The sequence below is a fragment of the Macaca mulatta genome, chromosome 15 (assembly GCF_049350105.2).
Source record: "Macaca mulatta isolate MMU2019108-1 chromosome 15, T2T-MMU8v2.0, whole genome shotgun sequence".
NCBI classification, from domain to species: domain Eukaryota; kingdom Metazoa; phylum Chordata; class Mammalia; order Primates; family Cercopithecidae; genus Macaca; species Macaca mulatta.
The window spans coordinates 123,793,572-123,811,854 of NC_133420.1; the positions used below are offsets into that span (position 1 = coordinate 123,793,572).

The 18,283-nt window shown below is 53.6% G+C and overlaps 1 protein-coding gene and 1 long non-coding RNA gene across 43 annotated transcripts in view; one reads left to right on the plus strand and one right to left on the minus strand.

The window, feature by feature from the left end:
• WNK2 (WNK lysine deficient protein kinase 2) overlaps positions 1-18,283 on the plus strand; it is a 141,221-nt gene that overhangs the window by 16,969 nt on the left and 105,969 nt on the right. The window contains exon 1 of one of the 42 annotated variants that reach the window (XM_077966363.1): positions 855-1,118. The exons of 39 other annotated variants lie outside the window; for them this stretch is intronic. In XM_077966363.1, coding sequence (XP_077822489.1) covers positions 1,083-1,118 — 36 coding nt within the window. In that variant the 5' untranslated portion in view covers positions 855-1,082. Of the gene's footprint in view, positions 1-854; positions 1,119-1,700; positions 2,000-8,999; positions 9,113-18,283 lie in introns of those variants that run through there. 2 more of the 42 variants (XM_077966379.1, XM_077966380.1) reach the window with 2 other exon arrangements.
• On the minus strand, positions 4,777-6,383 carry LOC144334763 (uncharacterized). Its single transcript, XR_013404962.1, has 2 exons — positions 6,257-6,383; positions 4,777-4,913 (listed from the first exon to the last, which is right to left on the minus strand). It is a non-coding gene; the product is annotated as an uncharacterized LOC144334763 (long non-coding RNA).

Sequence of the window (18,283 nt, forward strand, 5' to 3'; positions counted from 1 at the left end):
GTTTTTTAAAGGTAAAGGAAAATAAAATGCTAACAGCAAGGGGCCTTGCTTTTACTGGGATGGATTCTTAGGGACAGTTAGTGTGTGTGCAGCCCCTCCCCAGTGAGGACCTAGGCGTCCGCTCATGGCAGAGGGTCCCGGTACCACCGATCCTTTCCATCCTGTGGCTGTACTCTGCCTGCTTTAGGGTCCTGCTTGAGATGAGTCTGTGCTCTTAACACCCCGTCTGTGTGGCCGAGGGCGTTTCACTGTCTGTTTATCTCTTGCCATCTGTGGACACCGGGGCTGTCTGGGCTGAGACTGTCCCGAGCGAGGCTGCCTAGTGTTCACCCTGGGCTGGAGGAGCAGGGGGAGTGGGGACGGGTCCAGGTGGGCTGCTGACCTGGCCTTCACGGCTCGAGGCCCCTGCGTGCCGTCCTAGGTGGGGTGCTCACGCTGCATGCTCTTGGCAGCCTGGGAGGTGGAACGTGGAGAACACGTGCCTGGCCACACGGCTCATTCTTCCTGCTGCAGAGCTTGTGGGAGCAGGGCTGGGGAGTCAGCCCGGCCTGGCCTGTTTCTAGCCCTGAGCACTGTGTGCAGAAAACTAGTGCCTAAGCCCCAGGTGGGGCGTGTCTGAGGGCTACGGACAGGTCCCACAGGGAAGGCCCTTCGTTCCCTTCCCTGCCCAGGGTTATATGCCGGACCATGTGCCTCCCAAGTGCCCAGGACCTGCACCTCCCCCGTGTCCTGAGAAGAGCCCTTTTGGCTCATATCTGGCCTGTGTGAAATGGCCTGTCAGCCTCTGTAAATATTTGATGAAGGCAATGATAAAAAGACAAAGGCATGCTCTGTTCCCCCGAGGGGAGCGAGATGGTGACATTGGAACGTTCCGGCCCTGCTGGCTGCTTCCCTCAACTGTTTATGGATGGGGTTCAGGCAGGCCCTTTGTGTCCGCGCTCCCACTCACCGCAGGCCAGAGTGGAGCCCCTTGGGGCCTGGCAAGGCTGAGCAGAGGCAGCTGCCAACTTTCCACCTGGAAACCAGGCTGGGCCGATGAGGGTTGCTGGCTGCGCTGGAGGTCACGGGGGTCTCACGCTCTGATGCTACCTGGGACATACGTAGGCCTTGGCCTCCAGGTGGGCTTGGAGAAGTGAGGGGTGACTAAGGTTTGGCGTGGGACGCTGACCATACAAGATGGCTCTGTGCCCAGATACCACTGGGCCCTGGTGGGGCGGCTGCTCAGCATGATACAGGCCACCTCCACCCATGCCTCACTCCATGGCTGACCCCAAGCTCCCGGCCCTGCTGCGTGTGGGGGCCTGGTATGCTTGTCGGGGCCTCTGCTGGGTTCCGTGTGCACGTGTGTGTGTGTGTGTGTGTGTGTGTCTCGCCTTTGGCTTGCTTGCCGGGGAACAGGCCCGCCCCTCTGGCGCTTCCGTGGGAATGAGGAGCCCTTTGAGTTGACCTAACTGAGGGGCCACCTGTCCCGTGGGCGGTCGGCCCGGCCCTACCAGGGGAGAGGACAGTTTCTGCTTGGGAGGGGCAGGAACTGCTGGGAGGGCAGCTCTCAGGGAGGGGTGGGTATTTGCACGGCTGATGGCCTTTCCACAAAAGGTTTCTGCTGTGTTTTCTCGTTGGGGGAGGGAAAATTACATGTGGGTGGGGCTGGGGCAGGTGGCGTGGTGGGGGCCGAATCAGGAGGGTTGGTTCTGGACACCAGTGTGATTCTGGACACCACTGCAGCTGGGGCTCAATGCTTCTCCCTCACTGGAGCCTCCCTGAAGCCCCTGAGGAGCTTTCCCCCGGGCTGGGAACACTGAGGCACACATAGGCTGTGCTTGCTGGACGCTTGTAGCTGGAAGGCCTGCTCGGAAGGGCTAGGCTGCCTTTGCGGGGGTGGGGATTCTTGCTAGGGGAGACATCACCCTTTTTCCTGCAAGGACCACATCTAAGGCCATTTGCAAGCCACCCAGGCTGGATTCCACATGGCAACCATTGGAGGAGAGGGGCCTCTGGGGTCTGTGTCCAAGTGGGTGACGCTGGAGGGTGGGAGGCACGGGATGCTCAGGGCCCCATAGGCCTTGTGGGGTGGGGCAGTGATGCTTCTGCTGGAGGGGTAGGGCCCAAAGCTTTCTGGGGGGTGCTGGGAAGGTCCTTCCTGGGGGCTGCAGGTATGACCCCAGTAGGGAACCCCAAGTATCCTTTGCTGAACTCAGCTCCAGGACCTTGAGCTGCGGTGAGTGGCGTGCCGGGGGTTTGGCCCAGGGAAAGGTGTGGCAGTCAGGACCGTGGCTGGAGTGGACAGTGGTCTGAGCTGGGGGCACTGGTGGGGGTGGTAGCAGAGGATGCAGAGGAGTGGCCACCCAGGTTGGGGAGGCGTGGCGCAGGGTGGGGTAGGGGACTTGGGGGGGCGCCTGCCGAGTGAGGAGGTTTTGGGTTTTCACTGAAAGAAAAAGCAAATGAGAACAGGCAGCCCCGGGGAGCTGGGAGACCCTGACCACAGAACAGGTTGGGAGGGAGCCTGTGAGGGTGGCTGCGGGGTCCAGGCCGGGGGCACAGGGGCTGGGTGACGAAGGCCTAGTCCCTGCAGCCTGTGGACGTGCCACTGCACGCGGCAGAGGTGACTTTGCAGATGGGATTAAGTTAAGTATCTTGAGACTGGGAGATCGTCTTGGGCTGTCAGGGTCGGCTACACGTCGTCTTCAGGCCGTCCTAAGTGGGAGGCAGGAGCTTTGGGACAGAGAAGGGGATGTGGGTGTGGAGGAGGGAGGAAGGGACTGTGGGACAGGGAACGAGGCATCTCCAACTGTAAGAGAATAAAGGTGTTGTTGGAAGCCCTGTGTGTGGTGATTTGTTACTGAAGCCGGGGGAGGCTGCTGCAGCCTGATCACGGTCCCTACTGGTTACCCATGCAGCCCTGTGGACATGGTGCAGCCGGGGCCAGTCAGGCGCCCTGTGGGAGGGATGGCCCGAGGGCTTCCTAGACAAAGCTCCCTGAGCAGGGCCGGAGGCATTGATGGGGCCGCGGGATGGCAGCCTTGGGAACGGGTGTCAGGGAAGGCTGGCTGGTGTGTGTGTGTGGTGGGGATGGGGGGTGTATTCTAGCAAGTGCTGGAGAGGAGAGGGCTGACATAAGGCCACACTGAGGAGGTGTTTTAACTGCCTGCCTGGTCAGTGGGTACTAGGGGACCACTGAAGGCTCCTGGGGGAGAGTATATGAAAACCATTCAGAGATACAGGCTTCACAGGTGTCTGTGAGGTGCTGGGAGTGGGAGAAGCAGAGGCAAGGACAGCCTGGGTGCTCAGCATTTCTGCTGGGGAGGCAGACGAGGGCGAGCAGAAGAAATGATGGCCTCTGTCAGCTGCATGGAATGGAGAAAGTATATTAGGTTACAGCTTCCAAGAGTCAGGCAGGCCCAAGCACCTGCAGGTAGAACTGCCCAGGTTTGGAGTGGAGGCCAGAAATGCAGGGCCAGCCCTCGGGGCTGTGGGCCCCAGGAGGACTCAGGGTTCTAAATGTACTGGGAAGCCCCACTTTCCCCCAGCAAACTGTGGTCGGGTGCCCAAGGTGCCTGGCATGGGGGATGCTGCAGGAACAAGCTGCTGGCTTCCACTGAGGGACAGGGGTGGGGAAGGGTGCTGACTCTGAGCCATCACGGGCTGGGTGTGCAACAGGAAGGGACAGAGTGGGTGTTTGGAGGCTCTGTGACCTGGGCCGGCGTTCAGCGTCCTGCCTGGCTCTGATGTGAATGTTGCAGCAGATTGTCAGCACTCTCCGGGGCTCAGGGAGGCTCAGAGAGTGAGGGATGTCTGAGGACACCAAGGAGGAGCATGGGTGTGTGGTGGGGGTGTGGGGACCCCCAAGCTGGGCAGGGCTTTGGGGCTGTGTCTGGTGGCCCTGGACTGACCCTGTCCTGCCTGGCCCTGGGTAAGGACAGAGGAGGCCTGAGTCCAGCAGGGCTGGAGAGCTCGTCATGCTGGAAGCCACAGGCCCAGAAGCGAACTGAGCTTTCAGGGGACAGCTTCAGGTCAGAGGAGGCCAGTGGATATTGGAGTTAGGCACTCTGTAATATGTTGAATGTGTTGGGCTCAGATCAGAGCTATGTTAACATCTGTGGGAGGTCCTACTTTCCTCCATGCATTCTGGTACAAATTTTCCAGTTGAGCATACTACCTCCTCCTTACCCCTTCGTTTGTGGATCAGTGTTACCGGTGACTGGGAGGCTTGAGGAACACTGGGCTGGGACTGTACACTTTGGTAGCACCTTACCCACTTCCTGAGGTCAGGGCGTCTGTCAGCACAGATGTGTCAGTGAGCAGATGGCCACTCTGTGGGAGGGCCAGCACCAGCCTTCATGGGGAGTGGGCAGCCTATGTGCAGGTGGGAGCCCCTGGACCCCCCAGGTCTGGAGAGGCCATTGACCCCAGTGGGTGGAGGCTGGCACTCAGGCTTAGCCCTGTCCTGGGCCCCCTTGTTCCTGGGGGCCCACCCTGCTGGCCAGCCTCGGTCGTCTCCCCCACCCTGCTGGTCAGCCCCTGTCCGTCCCTACACCCTGTGCCTGGCCCCCACTCTGTCCCTCGGCCCGCCCCGCGGCCGGCTGTCTGGAGCCTGATCTCCATAGCAACAGTTGCTGCTGTGGAAGCTGGCGCCCGCTCAGCCTTATCCCGTGGGGAGGTATTTTTGGCACTGCTGAGGGATTTTATTTTATCTTTGGTGTTGACTTTTACTCTTTGAGTGACACAGACGGAGCTGGGGGCAGGCTTTGAGAAGCTTCTCTCTGGAGGACGTGGTGTTAAGGGCCGTTCTTCGTGGCCCCTTGAGTGCAGGGTCCTCCGAATGGCTTTCTGCTGGGGACACTGGCTCTGTGTGACGCCGGTGCCTTCTGGCAGCCTCTGGGCCAGTGGGTCTCAGGCTCCAGACGTGCTGGGGGCTTTGGATGGCAAGAGGAAAACCAGGGGTGGGTGTGAGTCTCAGGTAAAGCCACTAGATTGGTGGGGATACCCCTAGAGGCAATTGCTGAGTGCTGGCTGTAGTCTAAACCCCGTGCGGAGCCTCGGGGCACAATTTTATGGGATCCTTCTGCCCACAGCCCATTTTGTAGTTTAGGAAACGGATGCTGCAGAGGGTGGTGCCTGAGGGGCATGCGGGGCGCAGGGCATCGCTGGTGCCTTCTGTCCTCCCTGCCAAGGCCCGTGTGGACAGTCTGGAGTGCGTGTCTTTTCTCTAATATGTAGGGCCCCATTTCTTTGGGGCTTGGGGCTGTCCCTTTTGAGCCCTCTGGTGCTGGTGGATAGGCCGAGGTGGGCACAGGGAGTTGCCAAGGGTCACCTGCAGTGACACGGGCATGTGGACCTAGGGTGCTGGGGGAAACCCCCACCCCTTCACCTCCCTGACCTTCGTGGCTGAGGGCACAGCATTTGGCATGCACTTGCCCTGGCTCCAGTCCCTGCCCGGGGACCCAGGAGACCCTGAGAAGCACGAGGCCTGCCCCACCCTGGCCCTGGATGCACCCGGGAGTTCTGGCTGGGGGTGGGGGTGGATTTCTAGGCAGCCATATTTAGTGCCCTTGGATGGGACAACACTGTGGAGGGTGGTAGCTGCGTGACTGGGGGAGGTGGGCGGGCCTGTCCCAGGGGCCAGCACTGGGCAGACGTGTGCTTGGCCTGCCCTTGAAGAGTGAGTGTTGACCATGGGCCCCAGTGCTCCTGCTGCCATCAGGGCCCCGAGTCTGGGGGAGGGACAGGAGGAGGCGGTGCCCTCTTGGGGAGGGCAGCCAGAGTCCAGGCCCAGAGTGACACCTGCTTCCCCGCCTTGCAGGTCTCGCCTTGTGTTTGTAGGTTTTCTGGGGACGCACTGTGGCAGTGACTGGTGTGCAGCAGCCTGGGGTTCCTGAGAGCTGGACATGGAGGGGGAGGCAGTGCGTTTTGTTCTGGTTCTGCCACCCCCTGGGAGTGTGGAGGACTGCCTGGCCCTGTCTCTATCTGCTGAGTGGGGGGGCAGCTCCCAGCTTGGAGGGGCGCCTTGGGGCTGCTTGTGATGCCCACCCTGCCAGGCTTCCTTGGAGAGCAGAGAGGCTGCTCCCAAAGGTTAATATCCTGGGGCATCCAGATGAGAGGCCAGGCCAGCTGTGCAGGAAGCTGAGACCAGAACCCCCAGGCATTATTATTAACCCGTTATCATGGGAACTTGCAAGCAGACCGGAAAGTAGAGGATGCCTGACAAACCTCACGTCCCACCCCAGTTAGTTATCAGGGTCTCCCGTATGTCCTTTACCTTGTTCTAAAATGCTCAGGCTTGGATAGCACTCCTAAGTTGCAGAGCCGTGGGTTTGACCTGCCCCAGATCCCTGGCGGGGGGCCTTGTCCACCGTTCCCCTGCAGGCAGCAGACCTTCAGCTCCCCACCAGCTCCTGAGGAGGGTGTGCATCTGTCATTCTTGACTTCATGGTCAGCGTGCAGTAGGTGTCCAGTGCACGTCTGGGGTGATCAGGCCAGCCCCTCCTTTTTTGGACCCTTCAGGAGGAGCCCAACAGGCTGGTGAAAGCTCAGGCAGAAGCATTTGGGGTTTGTGAGCTTTACAGAATTGGTAATTCTGTCTCCAGTGAGTGTATTTGGTGCAAACCCCAAAGCCATTTATAGAACAGATGCCAGAGGGAGCACTTGAGGAAATTAAACTCCATGGTAACCTCACTGTGGAAATGAAAATAGCCTCACTGTCAGTGCTCTGCTGCTGGCCTAAGTCACGGGCCAGGATCGCGGTGCCTGCAGCAGGGAGGCTCGCCTGCTGCCGGCACCCACGCCCTCTCCAGGCGCTGTCTGTTTTTAGTTTTGTGAAGTTCAGTAGATTGCAAAGAATTTGGGAAATACAGGAAAGAAAAAAAAAATTCCCGTGGGTTCAGAGAGAACACAGCCACCGTTCTCGTTCACAGTTCCGTCCTCATGCCTGTGGACTTTAGGGGCACAGCTTCGTGTCCCGCCCCTTCCACGCGGCACCTTGATGCCTGCTCCCTTCCTCCTTGTCCAGGGGCTTCGTGACTGCCCTGAGGACCTTCATCTCCTCCCCAGGCCCTGCCTCCAGTGCCTGGCTTTTCTTGCTATTATAAATAATGCAGCAGTGACGATTCCCAGACAGAACACACAAGTATCTCAGTTTTGGTTGGTTTCCTGGAGGAGGGGACGTTCCCAGGTCCAAATTACCGGCTTTGGAGATGGGTGTCCCTTGTCACCACCCTGCTGGAACCGGACGTTTCCACTGAAAGTGGAGTTTTTGTGTTCATGTTGTCTGCCGCCCTCTCACTTTATATTCTTCTGAGAAATATTTTGAAAACAATAGAGGTAACACGTTTTTGTAGAGAAAGGAGAACCACCCACACCCTTGTCACCCAGGCTGAAAGGGAGGCCTTATTTTTGTGTGTCCTGCCATTTGGCTGGTTTCTGTGTGCACGTTTTCTGTGTGCATGTGTCTCCATGTATACATGTTCTCCGTGTGCATGTGTTCTGTATGTGCATGTGTGTTCTCAGCGTGTACATGTTATGTGTATTATGTGTGTGCACATGTTCTATGCACATGTGTTTTGCACATGTGTGTATTCAGTGTGTTCTCCATGTACCCGTGTCCTGTGTGTGCGTGTTCTGCACATGTACGTGTTCCCCATGTGCACATGTTCTGTGTGTGCATGTGTTCTGTGTGTTTGCGTGTTCTGTGTGTTCTTTGTGCGTGTTCTCTGTGTGTTTGTGCATGTGTTCTTGTGTTTTGTGTGTTCGCATGTGTTCTGTGTATTCTTTGTGTGTATTCGTGTGTCAGTGTGTTCTATGTGTTCTTTGTGTGTCCATGTGTTCTGTGTATGTTCTTCGTGTGTGTGTGTTCTGCGTGGTCTTCGTGTGTGTGTTCTTTGTTCGGTATGTTCTGTTGTGTGTGTGTGCTCTGTGTGTTTTTCGTGTGTATGTGTTCTGTGTGTTCTTCGTGTATATGTGTTCTGTGTGTTTTTTGTGTGTATTCTGTGTGTTCTTCATGTGTGTTTTGTGTGTTCTTCATATGTGTGTTCTGTGTTTTTTGTGTGTATTCTGTGTGTTCGTGTGTGTGTTCTGTTTGTGTGTGTGCTGTGTGTTTGTGTTCTGTGTGTTCCTCGTGTGTATGTGTTTTTTCTGTTTTGTGTGTGTGTGTTCTGTGTGTTTTTCGTGTGTGTGTGTTCTGTGTGTGTGTTCTGTGTGTTTTGTGTGTGTGTGTTCTGTGTGTTTTGTGTGTTCTGTGTGTTCTTCGTGTGTATATGTTCTTGTGTTTTTTGTGTGTGTTCTGTGTGTTCTTTGTGTGTGTGTGTTCTGTGTGTTGTCTGCATGTGCTCATGTCCTCTGTGTGCATGTTCTGCGGCTGTGTGTGCTTTGCATGTGTATTCTGTGTATATGCATGTTCTTCGTGTGTGTTCTGTGAATGCATGTGTCCTCCGTGTGTACAGGTTCTGTGAGTGTGCATGTTCTACAAGTTGTGCGTGTTCTTTGTGCATTCACATGCATGCAGCAGAGCCCCTCCCTCTGATGGCGTCTTGGTGACCACAGCTCTGGGGGTGCTTGGTGCCCTGGCAGAGCAGCCTCATTCTTGAGATTTTCCTTTACAATCGGACCAAGATATTGCAGCTCTCATGTGAAACTGTGGCCTTGATCCTTAGGAATAGCTTTTTTTCTTCCAAATGATTTCCTGGAAAAAAAACTGCTGAGCAGAAGGACATAGACCTTTGAGCAGGGGAATGTGTTGGTGGGGCCAGCTCCACCCCAGGTAGGTGTGAGCACCTGGCGGCCTCCCTGGGGTACGGAGTCCATGGCGATCTCCTGGGGCTGTACGGCCACAGGACAGGCCTGTGGCTCCTGAAGGCACACTGGCGCAAGGCTGGAACATGCTGGTCTCTGTGCCTGCTCCCCGCCCCTACCCACCGCGTGTGTAGCAGGACAGCTGTGGGCTGGGGCTGCTTGCTCTCCATTGGGGTGGCCCATGGAACACCTCAGCCATTGTGTGCCTTTGAGACGGGACAGGTCTTGTAGCCTGAGGTGGACCTCGGTCCCTTCTCCCTCAAGTCCAAGACCCTGGCTGAGGCCTCAGGAACCTTAATTTGGAACATCTGGGATTCTTCTGGTCTTGGTTTGTTCTTACCACTTCAGAGGGGGTTCTGTAGGGTTTTGGGGTGCTGTTGAGGAGGAGCAGTTCAGAGGAGAAGGGGCAGCTCCCAGGGCTGTACTTGGGTAGAAGGAGCAAGCCTGCATGTGGTGGAAGGGGGCTGGGGTCTCTGAGCCAGGCCTGCTGGTGGCACTGGCTGTGTGGCCTCTCTGGGTGCCTCAGGGCAGGGTGGAGTGAGTGCTGAAAGTCGCCATGGCTGATGGCCCAAGCCCGCCCTTCCCCCAGGATGCCAGGGGGATTCTCCATGTCATCCGCCAGGAAGCACGGGGGGCTGGTCTATCAGGGTCACATGGTGCCTGTGCCCCCACTCTGACTGGGGGATTGGTGGGACACCCCCACAGCATGGCCAGGGAGGAGCCCCATGCCTGTGGGCACCAAGATCATGGCCTCTCTGTGGACAGGTGGAAGATGCATTTCCATGCTGTGGTGGGAACTTGGGGGTTCCCCTCTTTGGGGCCCCACAGTGAGGATGGCAGGGTTGGGCAGCAGTCCCACGGCCTGACCCTGCCCGCTTGGGTGAGCAGGGCCCATGGCTGGTGTGGCTGATCCACCGGCAGCCTCATGCACTGTCCCCACGTGAGTGACTTCCCTGCCTCTCGGCAGTAAGCGTTCCCACCCCGGGGATGTGGGCTGTGGTGCTCCTGAGATTTGGGGAGGACAGTGGGGTGTCGAGGGAGATGGTGCTGTTTGTGCTGATGGAGGGGTGAGGAATGGGCAGCGTGGGCAGGGATGGGGGACTGGGGCATTGCTCACTGTTGGGCCCCTGCTGGGTGACTAGGGGCGCTGGCCACAGTATGAGCCCGGGGCAGACCACTGGCTGCCAGGCTGTGGAGTTGGGTCAGGGGCGGCTGTCACGGGAGCGAGTGGGACCCCACTGTCTGCAGCTGCCTCTGGGCCCATTGAGCCCAGGTGCTGGGGAACTGGCCTTTCTGTGCACATGGGTACTGGGGCACTTGAGCCTGCCCCGCACCAGCCTGGTGACCTGTGCTCTCACTCAGATCTGTCCACCTCCTGAGCCTGCTGAGATCATACCAGGCCCCTTCCTTGTGAGCCCGCAGGCTCCACTCTGCACCCCTGAGCAGGTGAGGGCTCTCTGCCCTTCTGGGCCTCAGAGTAGAGAGCGAGATGGGCAGGCCTGCTGCCTGAGGGCCGGTCTCTCCCGCTTCAGGCTCCAGGGCACCATCATGGTCATTTGTTCTCCAGATGTTTGTTGTCTCTTTTATGTCCCAGGCTGTGTGAGGCCAGCACAGACACAGACTGGTCTCAAGGGTGGTCCAGGGCTGCCATGGGAGCACCAGGGACTTCAGTGGCTTGCAGGAGAACATGTCCCAGAGGATGTCTACCCTCATGCGCTCATATCATTCAGTCATTCGCTCTCTGCGTTCTTCACTGAGTCATTCACTCACTCACATATTCACTCATTCATTCACTATACATTCACTCACACATTCCCTCACTCATATATTCACTCACTCATCCACTCACACATTTACTCATTTACTCACTCAGTCATCCACTCACTCACTCATCCACTCACTCACTCATCCTCTCATCCACTCGCTCATACATTTACTCATTCACACACTCACACATTTACTCATTCACTCACTCATCCACTCACTCACTCATCCACTCACTCATTCATCCACTCACTCATACATTCACTCATTCACACACTCACACATTTACTAATTCACTTACTCATCCACTCACTCATCCACTTACTCACTTATGCACTCACTCATTCACTCACTCACTCACTCACTCACTCATACATTCAGTCATCCACTCACTCATCCACTCACTCACCCACTCACTCATCCACTCACTCACCACTCATCCACTCACTCATCCACTTACTCACCCACTCACTCATCCACTCACTCACTCGTCCACTCACTCATCCACTCACTCACTCACTCATCCACTCATCCACTCATCCACTCATCCACTCACTCATCCACTCACTTACCCACTCACTCATCCACTCACTCACTCATCCACTCACTCACGCAGTCACTCATCCACTCACTCACTCAGTCATCCACTCACTCGTCCACTCACTCATCCACTCACTTACTCATCCACTCACACATATACTCATTCACTCACTCATCCACTCACTTACTCATCCACTCACTCACTCATCCACTCACTCACTCACTCATCCACTCATACATTCACTCATTCACACACTCACACATTTACTCATTCACTCATCCACTCACTCACTCACTGTTCCACTCACTCGCTCACTCATCCACTCACTCATTCACTCACTCACTCACTCATACATTCACTCATCTACTCACTCATCCACTCACTCACCCACTCACTCATCCACTCACTCACTCATCCACTCACTCATCCACTCACTCACCGACTCACTCACTCATCCGTTCACTCACTCATCCACTCATCCACTCACTCATTCATCCACTCACTCATCCACTCAGTCACTCATCCACTCACTCAGTCACTCATCCACTCACTCACTCACTCACTCATCTACCTCATTCACTCATTCATTCACCCACTCACACATCACTCACTCATTTACTCATTTGCTCACCATTCAGTTATTCATCTACTCATTCATCATCTGTTCTCTCACTCATCATTCCTCACTCATTAGTTGTTTATTCACTAGCTCATTCATTCATTCACCTAATTTTAACTCTTCAATTGTGGGAGGTGCCCCCAGACCCTGCAGGAAATTACAAAATGGAGAGATTTCATTCCCTTTCTTCCCAGGCTACTCTAGGTTTCAGCAAAGCCAGCAGCCAGACATTGGGATGAGGATAGGTTAGTCATGCATAGAGTGGATTCTGTTGCTGGGCTTGGTGTGGCTTGACTGCCTGGTGGAGTCAGTGTGCGAGTGGCCCCCCAGCAGGACAGCATCCCAGAGAGGCTGGCCCCAGGCCCACCCGTCTGGCTGACGGATGTCTACTCACCCTGCCTGCTCAGAGGCTCCTATCTTGAGTCTTCCGGGATAAACCCTGGCTGTGTTGTTTCAGCCAGGCCCTCCTCTCCCTCCCTGTGGCCCCCAGAGTGGCCTCTGGTCAGGGGTACATGATGGGGAGGTAGCCAGAGTCAGGCTGCTGAGGTTTAAGGTCCGGCCTGCCCTTTGCTAAGCTGCTGAGCCTGTCTGAGTCTCCACTTCTCTCTCTGTAAAATGGGAGCAGCACGGACATGCAGGGCTCATAGGACTGAGCCCTCAGGGCAGAAGTCCTATCTCAAGGTCACCTTCATGGGCCCAGTGTGTGGCTGCCCAGTAGGTCATGACCATTGGCAGATGTTTGTTTAAGGGAGAGAGAGAGAGGAAGGTGTGGAGGAAGGCGTTTCTTTATCTCTGGATGTGAGTGAGAAAGACAGACACTTCAAACTTGGGCTCTCCAGGGTGTGTGGTCTTGGGATGTTTGGACTCAGAATTTTGGACTCCGCCTTGGGGCTGTTCCCACCTTTTGAATGTGAAACGTCATAGGTGGAGGTGGAGACTATCATTTGTGTATCAGCCTACTTCCAGGGAGGGGCATCGACTGAGCCCTGAGCTCTGTGTTGTACTTTTGATCCTCTTCTGATCTTGGGAAGGGATACAAGAGCCGTCTTCCCAGAGTAGATTGGAGCAACAAGGATGGTTGTGCTTCCGCAATGGGCAAGTCTGGGAGGCCTGGGCTCTGAAGCTGGACAGCTGAGGAGGGCAGGGTAGCAGGTGACAAGAGGGCAGGGGTGGTGGGCTTTGCGAGTTGTGTTCATTGCACCTGTCATTTTATTTCACTTCCTAATTTTTGGTCATTATTTTATCACATACTCATGTATCCATGTTGGTAATTTTAACAACCAATGTGTATTCTCAGATGAGGCTGCCCTGTAATTAGATGAGCTATTCATGAATCTTTGGGCAATTTTGAGTTTGCACTTACAAAGTTCTTTATATATTTGTTTATAAATTTTTAGTCTTAACCGGGCATGGTGGCTCACGCCTATAATCCCAGCACTTTGGGAGGTGGAGACCAGTGGATCACCTGAGATCAGGAGTTCAAGACCAGCCCGGCCAACATGGAGAAACCCTGTCTCGACTAAAAATGCAAAATTAGCCAGGCATGGTGGTGTGTGCCTGTAATCCCAGCTACTCAGGAGGCTGAGGCAGGAGAATCGCTTGAACTCGGGAGGCAGAGGTTGTGGTAAGCTGAGGTCGCACCATTGCACTCCAGCCTGGGCAAAAAGAGCAAAACTCCATCTCAAAAACAAAGCAAAGCAAAAATGTAGTGGTTATGCTGGAGATTACAACATGTATCCAAAGTTATTGAAGTTTAATATAAACTAGCACTTTTCCCACGTCGTGGGCAGTGTGAGCATCTTAAGACATTTGAACTCCATTTACCCACTCCTCTTACCCACCCCTGCTTTTTGTGTACTGTTATGTAATTTAACCCTTGCTGTCTTTTGTATCCCATATGACATTATTAAATTGTTCTTTTGTATAGTTAATACTAGCAGAGAGTGACAATGACTGGTGCATTTCTCCTTTCCGTTGCTTTCTGTTCTTGTGTTTCCGTCTCATACCACTTTCCCTTTACCTGAAGTTTTCCCCTTTGTATTCCATTTAGTACCCATTTGCTGCCGCTGCTATCTCTGTCTAAAAGAGTCCCTATTCTTATTTAAAGAATAATTTTGCTGGATACAGATTTTGAGATTAATAGTTTTCTTCTTCATCACTTTTTTATGTTTAAATTTTATTTATTTATTTATTTTGAGACAGAGTCTCGCTCTGTGGCCCAGGCTGCAGTGCAGTGGCACAGTCTCGGCTCACAGCAACCTCTGCCTCCCGGGTTCAAGTGATTCTCCTGCCTCAGCTTCCCAAGAAACTGGGATTAGAAGTGTGGGCCACCATGCCTGGCTAATTTTTGTATTTTTAGTAGAGACAGGGTTTCACCATGTTGGCCAGGGTGGTCTCAAACTCCTGACCTCAAGTGATCTGCCCGCCTCAGCCTCCCCACTGCGCCCGGCCTCTTCATCATTTGAAGATGTTAGTCATCACTTGAAGATACATAGTCATTTTCCATGGTTTCTGTTGAGGTCAGCTGTCAGTCTACTTGAGGCCCGTTTGAAGGTAGTGCCCCTCCCCCACCCTTTGCTGAGTTTAAGATATTCTCTTTGTGTTTGATTTTTTGGAGTTTTATACTATAATGTGCCCAGATGTGGCTTTCTCTGTATCTAATCTGCTTGGGACTTTTAGCACTTCTTGAATATGTGGGTGTCTTGCTTCAATTTTAGAAGATGTGGGGGCATTATTATTATTATTATTTTAGAGATGAGGCCTTGCTTTGTCACCCAGGGTGGAGGTCACTATAGCCTAGGACCCCTGGGGTCCCATGATCTTCCAATCTCAGTCTCCTGAGTAGCCAGAACTGCAGGCGTGTGCCACTATGCCTGGCTGTTTTAATTTTTTTGTAGAGATGGGATCTCACTGTGTTGCCCAACTATGTTGCCCAAGCTGGTCACAAACTGGGGTATTATTTTTATTTATTATTATTATTTTTTAATATGCTGATTTTTGCATATTTAGTAGAGACTGTTTTGTCATGTTGGCCAGGCAGGTCTTGAACTCCTGACCTCAGGTGATCCTCCACCTCAGCCTCCCATAGTGCTGGGATTACAGGCGTGAGCCACTGCACCTGGCCGTATTTTAAAAATAATGTTTTGATTTCATTGTTTATACCCTCTTTTCCAGAACCCCATTTACACATAGGTTGGACTTTCTCCTTTGTCTTCTATAAGTTTTTTATTTTCTTTTTCATATGCATTTGTCCATGTTTCAGTTTGTTTATTTTCTACTGCCTTCCAGTTTGCTAATCTTCTTCTCACCTATGTCTAATCTGCTGTCGAACTCAATAGATGGGTTTAATTTTACTTTTTTAGTTCTAGATTTCCATTTGATTCTGATTTCATAGATTTTAGTTCTGGTGAAATGATTTGTCCTGCTATTTTTTGGGCCATACTGATTTTACACTAATTTTAATTTTGCACAAATTTTAAAGTCTGTGTCTGATAACTGCAATATTTGGATCCCCTGGGAATTTGTTGTTATTGTCTATGTTTTTCTTCTTTTATTTTTAATTTTCGTCACTTGGTCTCGTCTCCTGATCTTCTTGGTCATTTTTTATTGATGTATTTAGAAATTATGGACATATTTGAGGCTCTGGATGATTTTGTCTTTCACTAGAGATTTACTTTTTACTGCCTCTAGTAGGCAGCAGAATAAGAGCAAATCATCTTAATCCAGTCTGGAATTGAACTGATTCAAAGCTGTGTTTCAGCCCCTGTGAGGGCTGGCTGGTCTGTTCTGTTTTATCTAGGCTTCTAGTATACAGCCCTTCTGGCAGGGTATTTCTCAAAGCCTGCACGTCTACCAAGGCCTCTCTTCCTTGGCAGGCTCTGGGCTCTGATTGCTGTCTTCTCGGCCCTGTGAGGCTGCTGAAGTTCTGCCCTGCTTCTCTGCTTTTAGTCTACTGCTTAGTGCTGATGCTCCAAGGCATTCCTGTCCTATAGAAATGTCATGTGAGCCACAAATGTGAGCCATATGTGCAATTTTCAGCTTAGCAGCCACTTTAAAAGTATAAAAGGAACAGGTGGAAGCCAGGCGTGGTGGGTCACATCTGTAGTCCCAGCATTTTGGGAGGCTGAGTTTGAGACCAGCCTGGGCAACATGGCAAAACCTCGTCTCTACAAAAAATACTAAAATTAGCTGGGTGTGATGCTACTGGGGAGGCCGAGGTGGGAGGATTGCTTGAGCCTGGGAGGTCGAGGCTGCAGTGAGCCATGATCACACCACTGCACTCCAGCGTAGGTGACAGAGTGAGACCCTGTATCAAAAAACAAGAAACAAAAATTAGCCAGGCGTGGTGGCGAGCACCTGTGGTATCAGCTGCTTGGGAGGCTGAGGCGGGAAAATCGCTTGAACCTGGGAGGCGAAGGTTGCGGTGAGCCAAGATCACACCACTGCACTCCAGCCTGGGTGACAGAGTGAGACTCAGCCTCAAAAAAAAAAAAAAAAAAAAAAAAGAAACAGACCTAAAAAAACAAACAGGTGGAATTAATTTTAACAGGTGGAATTTAGTATATCTAAAATATTATGTTTTTGATGTGAATCAATAAAATTATCAATAAGATTCAAAAAAATCTTATTTATTTATTTATTTTTTTTTTTGAGACGGAGTCTTGCTCTGTTGCCCAGGCTGGAGTGCAGTGGTGAGATCTCGGCTCACTGCAACCTCCGCCTCCTGGGTTCAAGTGATTGTCCTGCCTCGGCCTCCCAAGTAGCTGAGACTACAGGCACGCGCCCCCATGCCCAGCTAATTTGTGTATTTTTAGTAGAGACAGGGTTTCACCGTGTTGGCCAGGATGGTCTTGATTTCTTGACCTTGTGATCTGCCTGCCTCAGCCTCCCAAAGTGCTGGGATTACAGGCAAGAGCCACTGTGCCTGGCCCAAAAAATCTTTTAAGAAGATACTATGTCGCTGCAACATACTGCGCACTTACAGAACATCTCAGCCTGGACTGGCCTCATTTTAGGTGCTCATTAGCCACATGTGTAGCTACTGTTTTGGGCTGCACAACTTTACTGGGAGAAGCAGTGCTGAGTGTGGGGTTTTCTTTTCTCCAGAAGAGTCAGAACGGTGGCATGAGGATGAGTGGTGCTGAGGTTTATCTCAGGTATATGTGCGCTCTGCACCTGCCATCTCGGTTGTGGTCCCCAAGGCTCTTGCCACCAGTTCTGGGAGGTACTGAGGAGTCAGTTAATGGGATTGGGGAGCAGATGTGGGCAGCGGGGCCTAACCTCATCCCCATGCTGCTTTACACTTCCGTGGTCCTCCTGTGGCCCTGATCTCATGCTGCTGGGGCCATCTGTTGGTGCCCTCACTCCCCTGCCAAGCAGCCTGGTGCCATTCCTGGCTTAGAGGGACACCACAGATGTTTGTGCCTGGGTGCATGTTTATTCAGCAGACATCTCGACCTGAGGCCAACACTGGCCTTGAGCCCCAGTAGCCTGGCCTTCAAGGTCATCTTAGCTCTTGGTGATAGCTTGGGCCACCTAGGGGCTCTGGGTAGGGAAGGAAGTGAGGCCTAGGTGACTTCATTCTGGGCGTAGGCATAGAAGACTGAGCCAGAACCAGGGCCTTGTACAGTAGCAGGCACCAGAATGCCCAGCCCTTGCTTAGTGCCCAGAGCCACAGGTCTGGGTATTTCCCTATGTTGGAGGGGTGGGATGGGGGGAAGGGCCTGCCTTTGAGGGTCCACGATATTCCACAGACTGTTAGACCCTCACCCACTGCCAGCTTGGGGTGCCCTGAGCCTTTGAACCCTGTGTAGGGGCAGGGCAGCCACAGGGATGACCCTAGTAGCTTGGCCTCTGCAGCTGTCTCCTCAGAATTCTATGGGACTCCACAGGATTCCACAGGCCTTGCCCTGGGGCTGCCCTGCCTGCCCCACCCCACAGGAGCTGTTCTTGATGGTGGAGCTGCTAACCCTGCTGACCTGTGTCCCCGGTGCTATCCAAATCTATCTTTAGGTGTCCCTGTGGGAAGTGGCCATGGGGTGGGGCTGGCCCTTTCTAGAAACCAGATACCAGATACATGGTGTGGTCAGATGCAGGAGTGGCCGCCTGGCCTGTGCCCACCGGGCTCCCAGTTACCTTGGGTGAGTGCCAATGTGTTCTCCTGGGGAGGAGCCAGGCCTGCAATCAGGAAAGTTTTTGGGGTGGGATGGCCCCATGGGGATTTCTCTTCCTCACTTGTGTGCCCGCTGGGCCAGCCCCATTTTCATTTCATCCTGAGGTGGTTGAACCACTGCTCTGGTCCAAGGCTGAGGGTTCGAGCAGACATTTCTCCATCAGGAAGTAATGTCAGTGTTCCCTTGAGAACAGGAAAGGCCTCCTCGTTTGGGGCTGGCCCTGCACAGTGTGTGCTGCCTGCACAGCTGCCTGTCCATGTTGGGGGGTGTCTGTGGCTGGCCCTGCACAGCTGCCTGTCCATGTTGGGGGGTGTCTGGGGCTGGCCCTGCACAGTGTGTGCTGCCTGTGTCCATGTTGGGGGGGTGTCTGGGGCTGGCCCTGCACAGTGTGTGCTGCCTGTG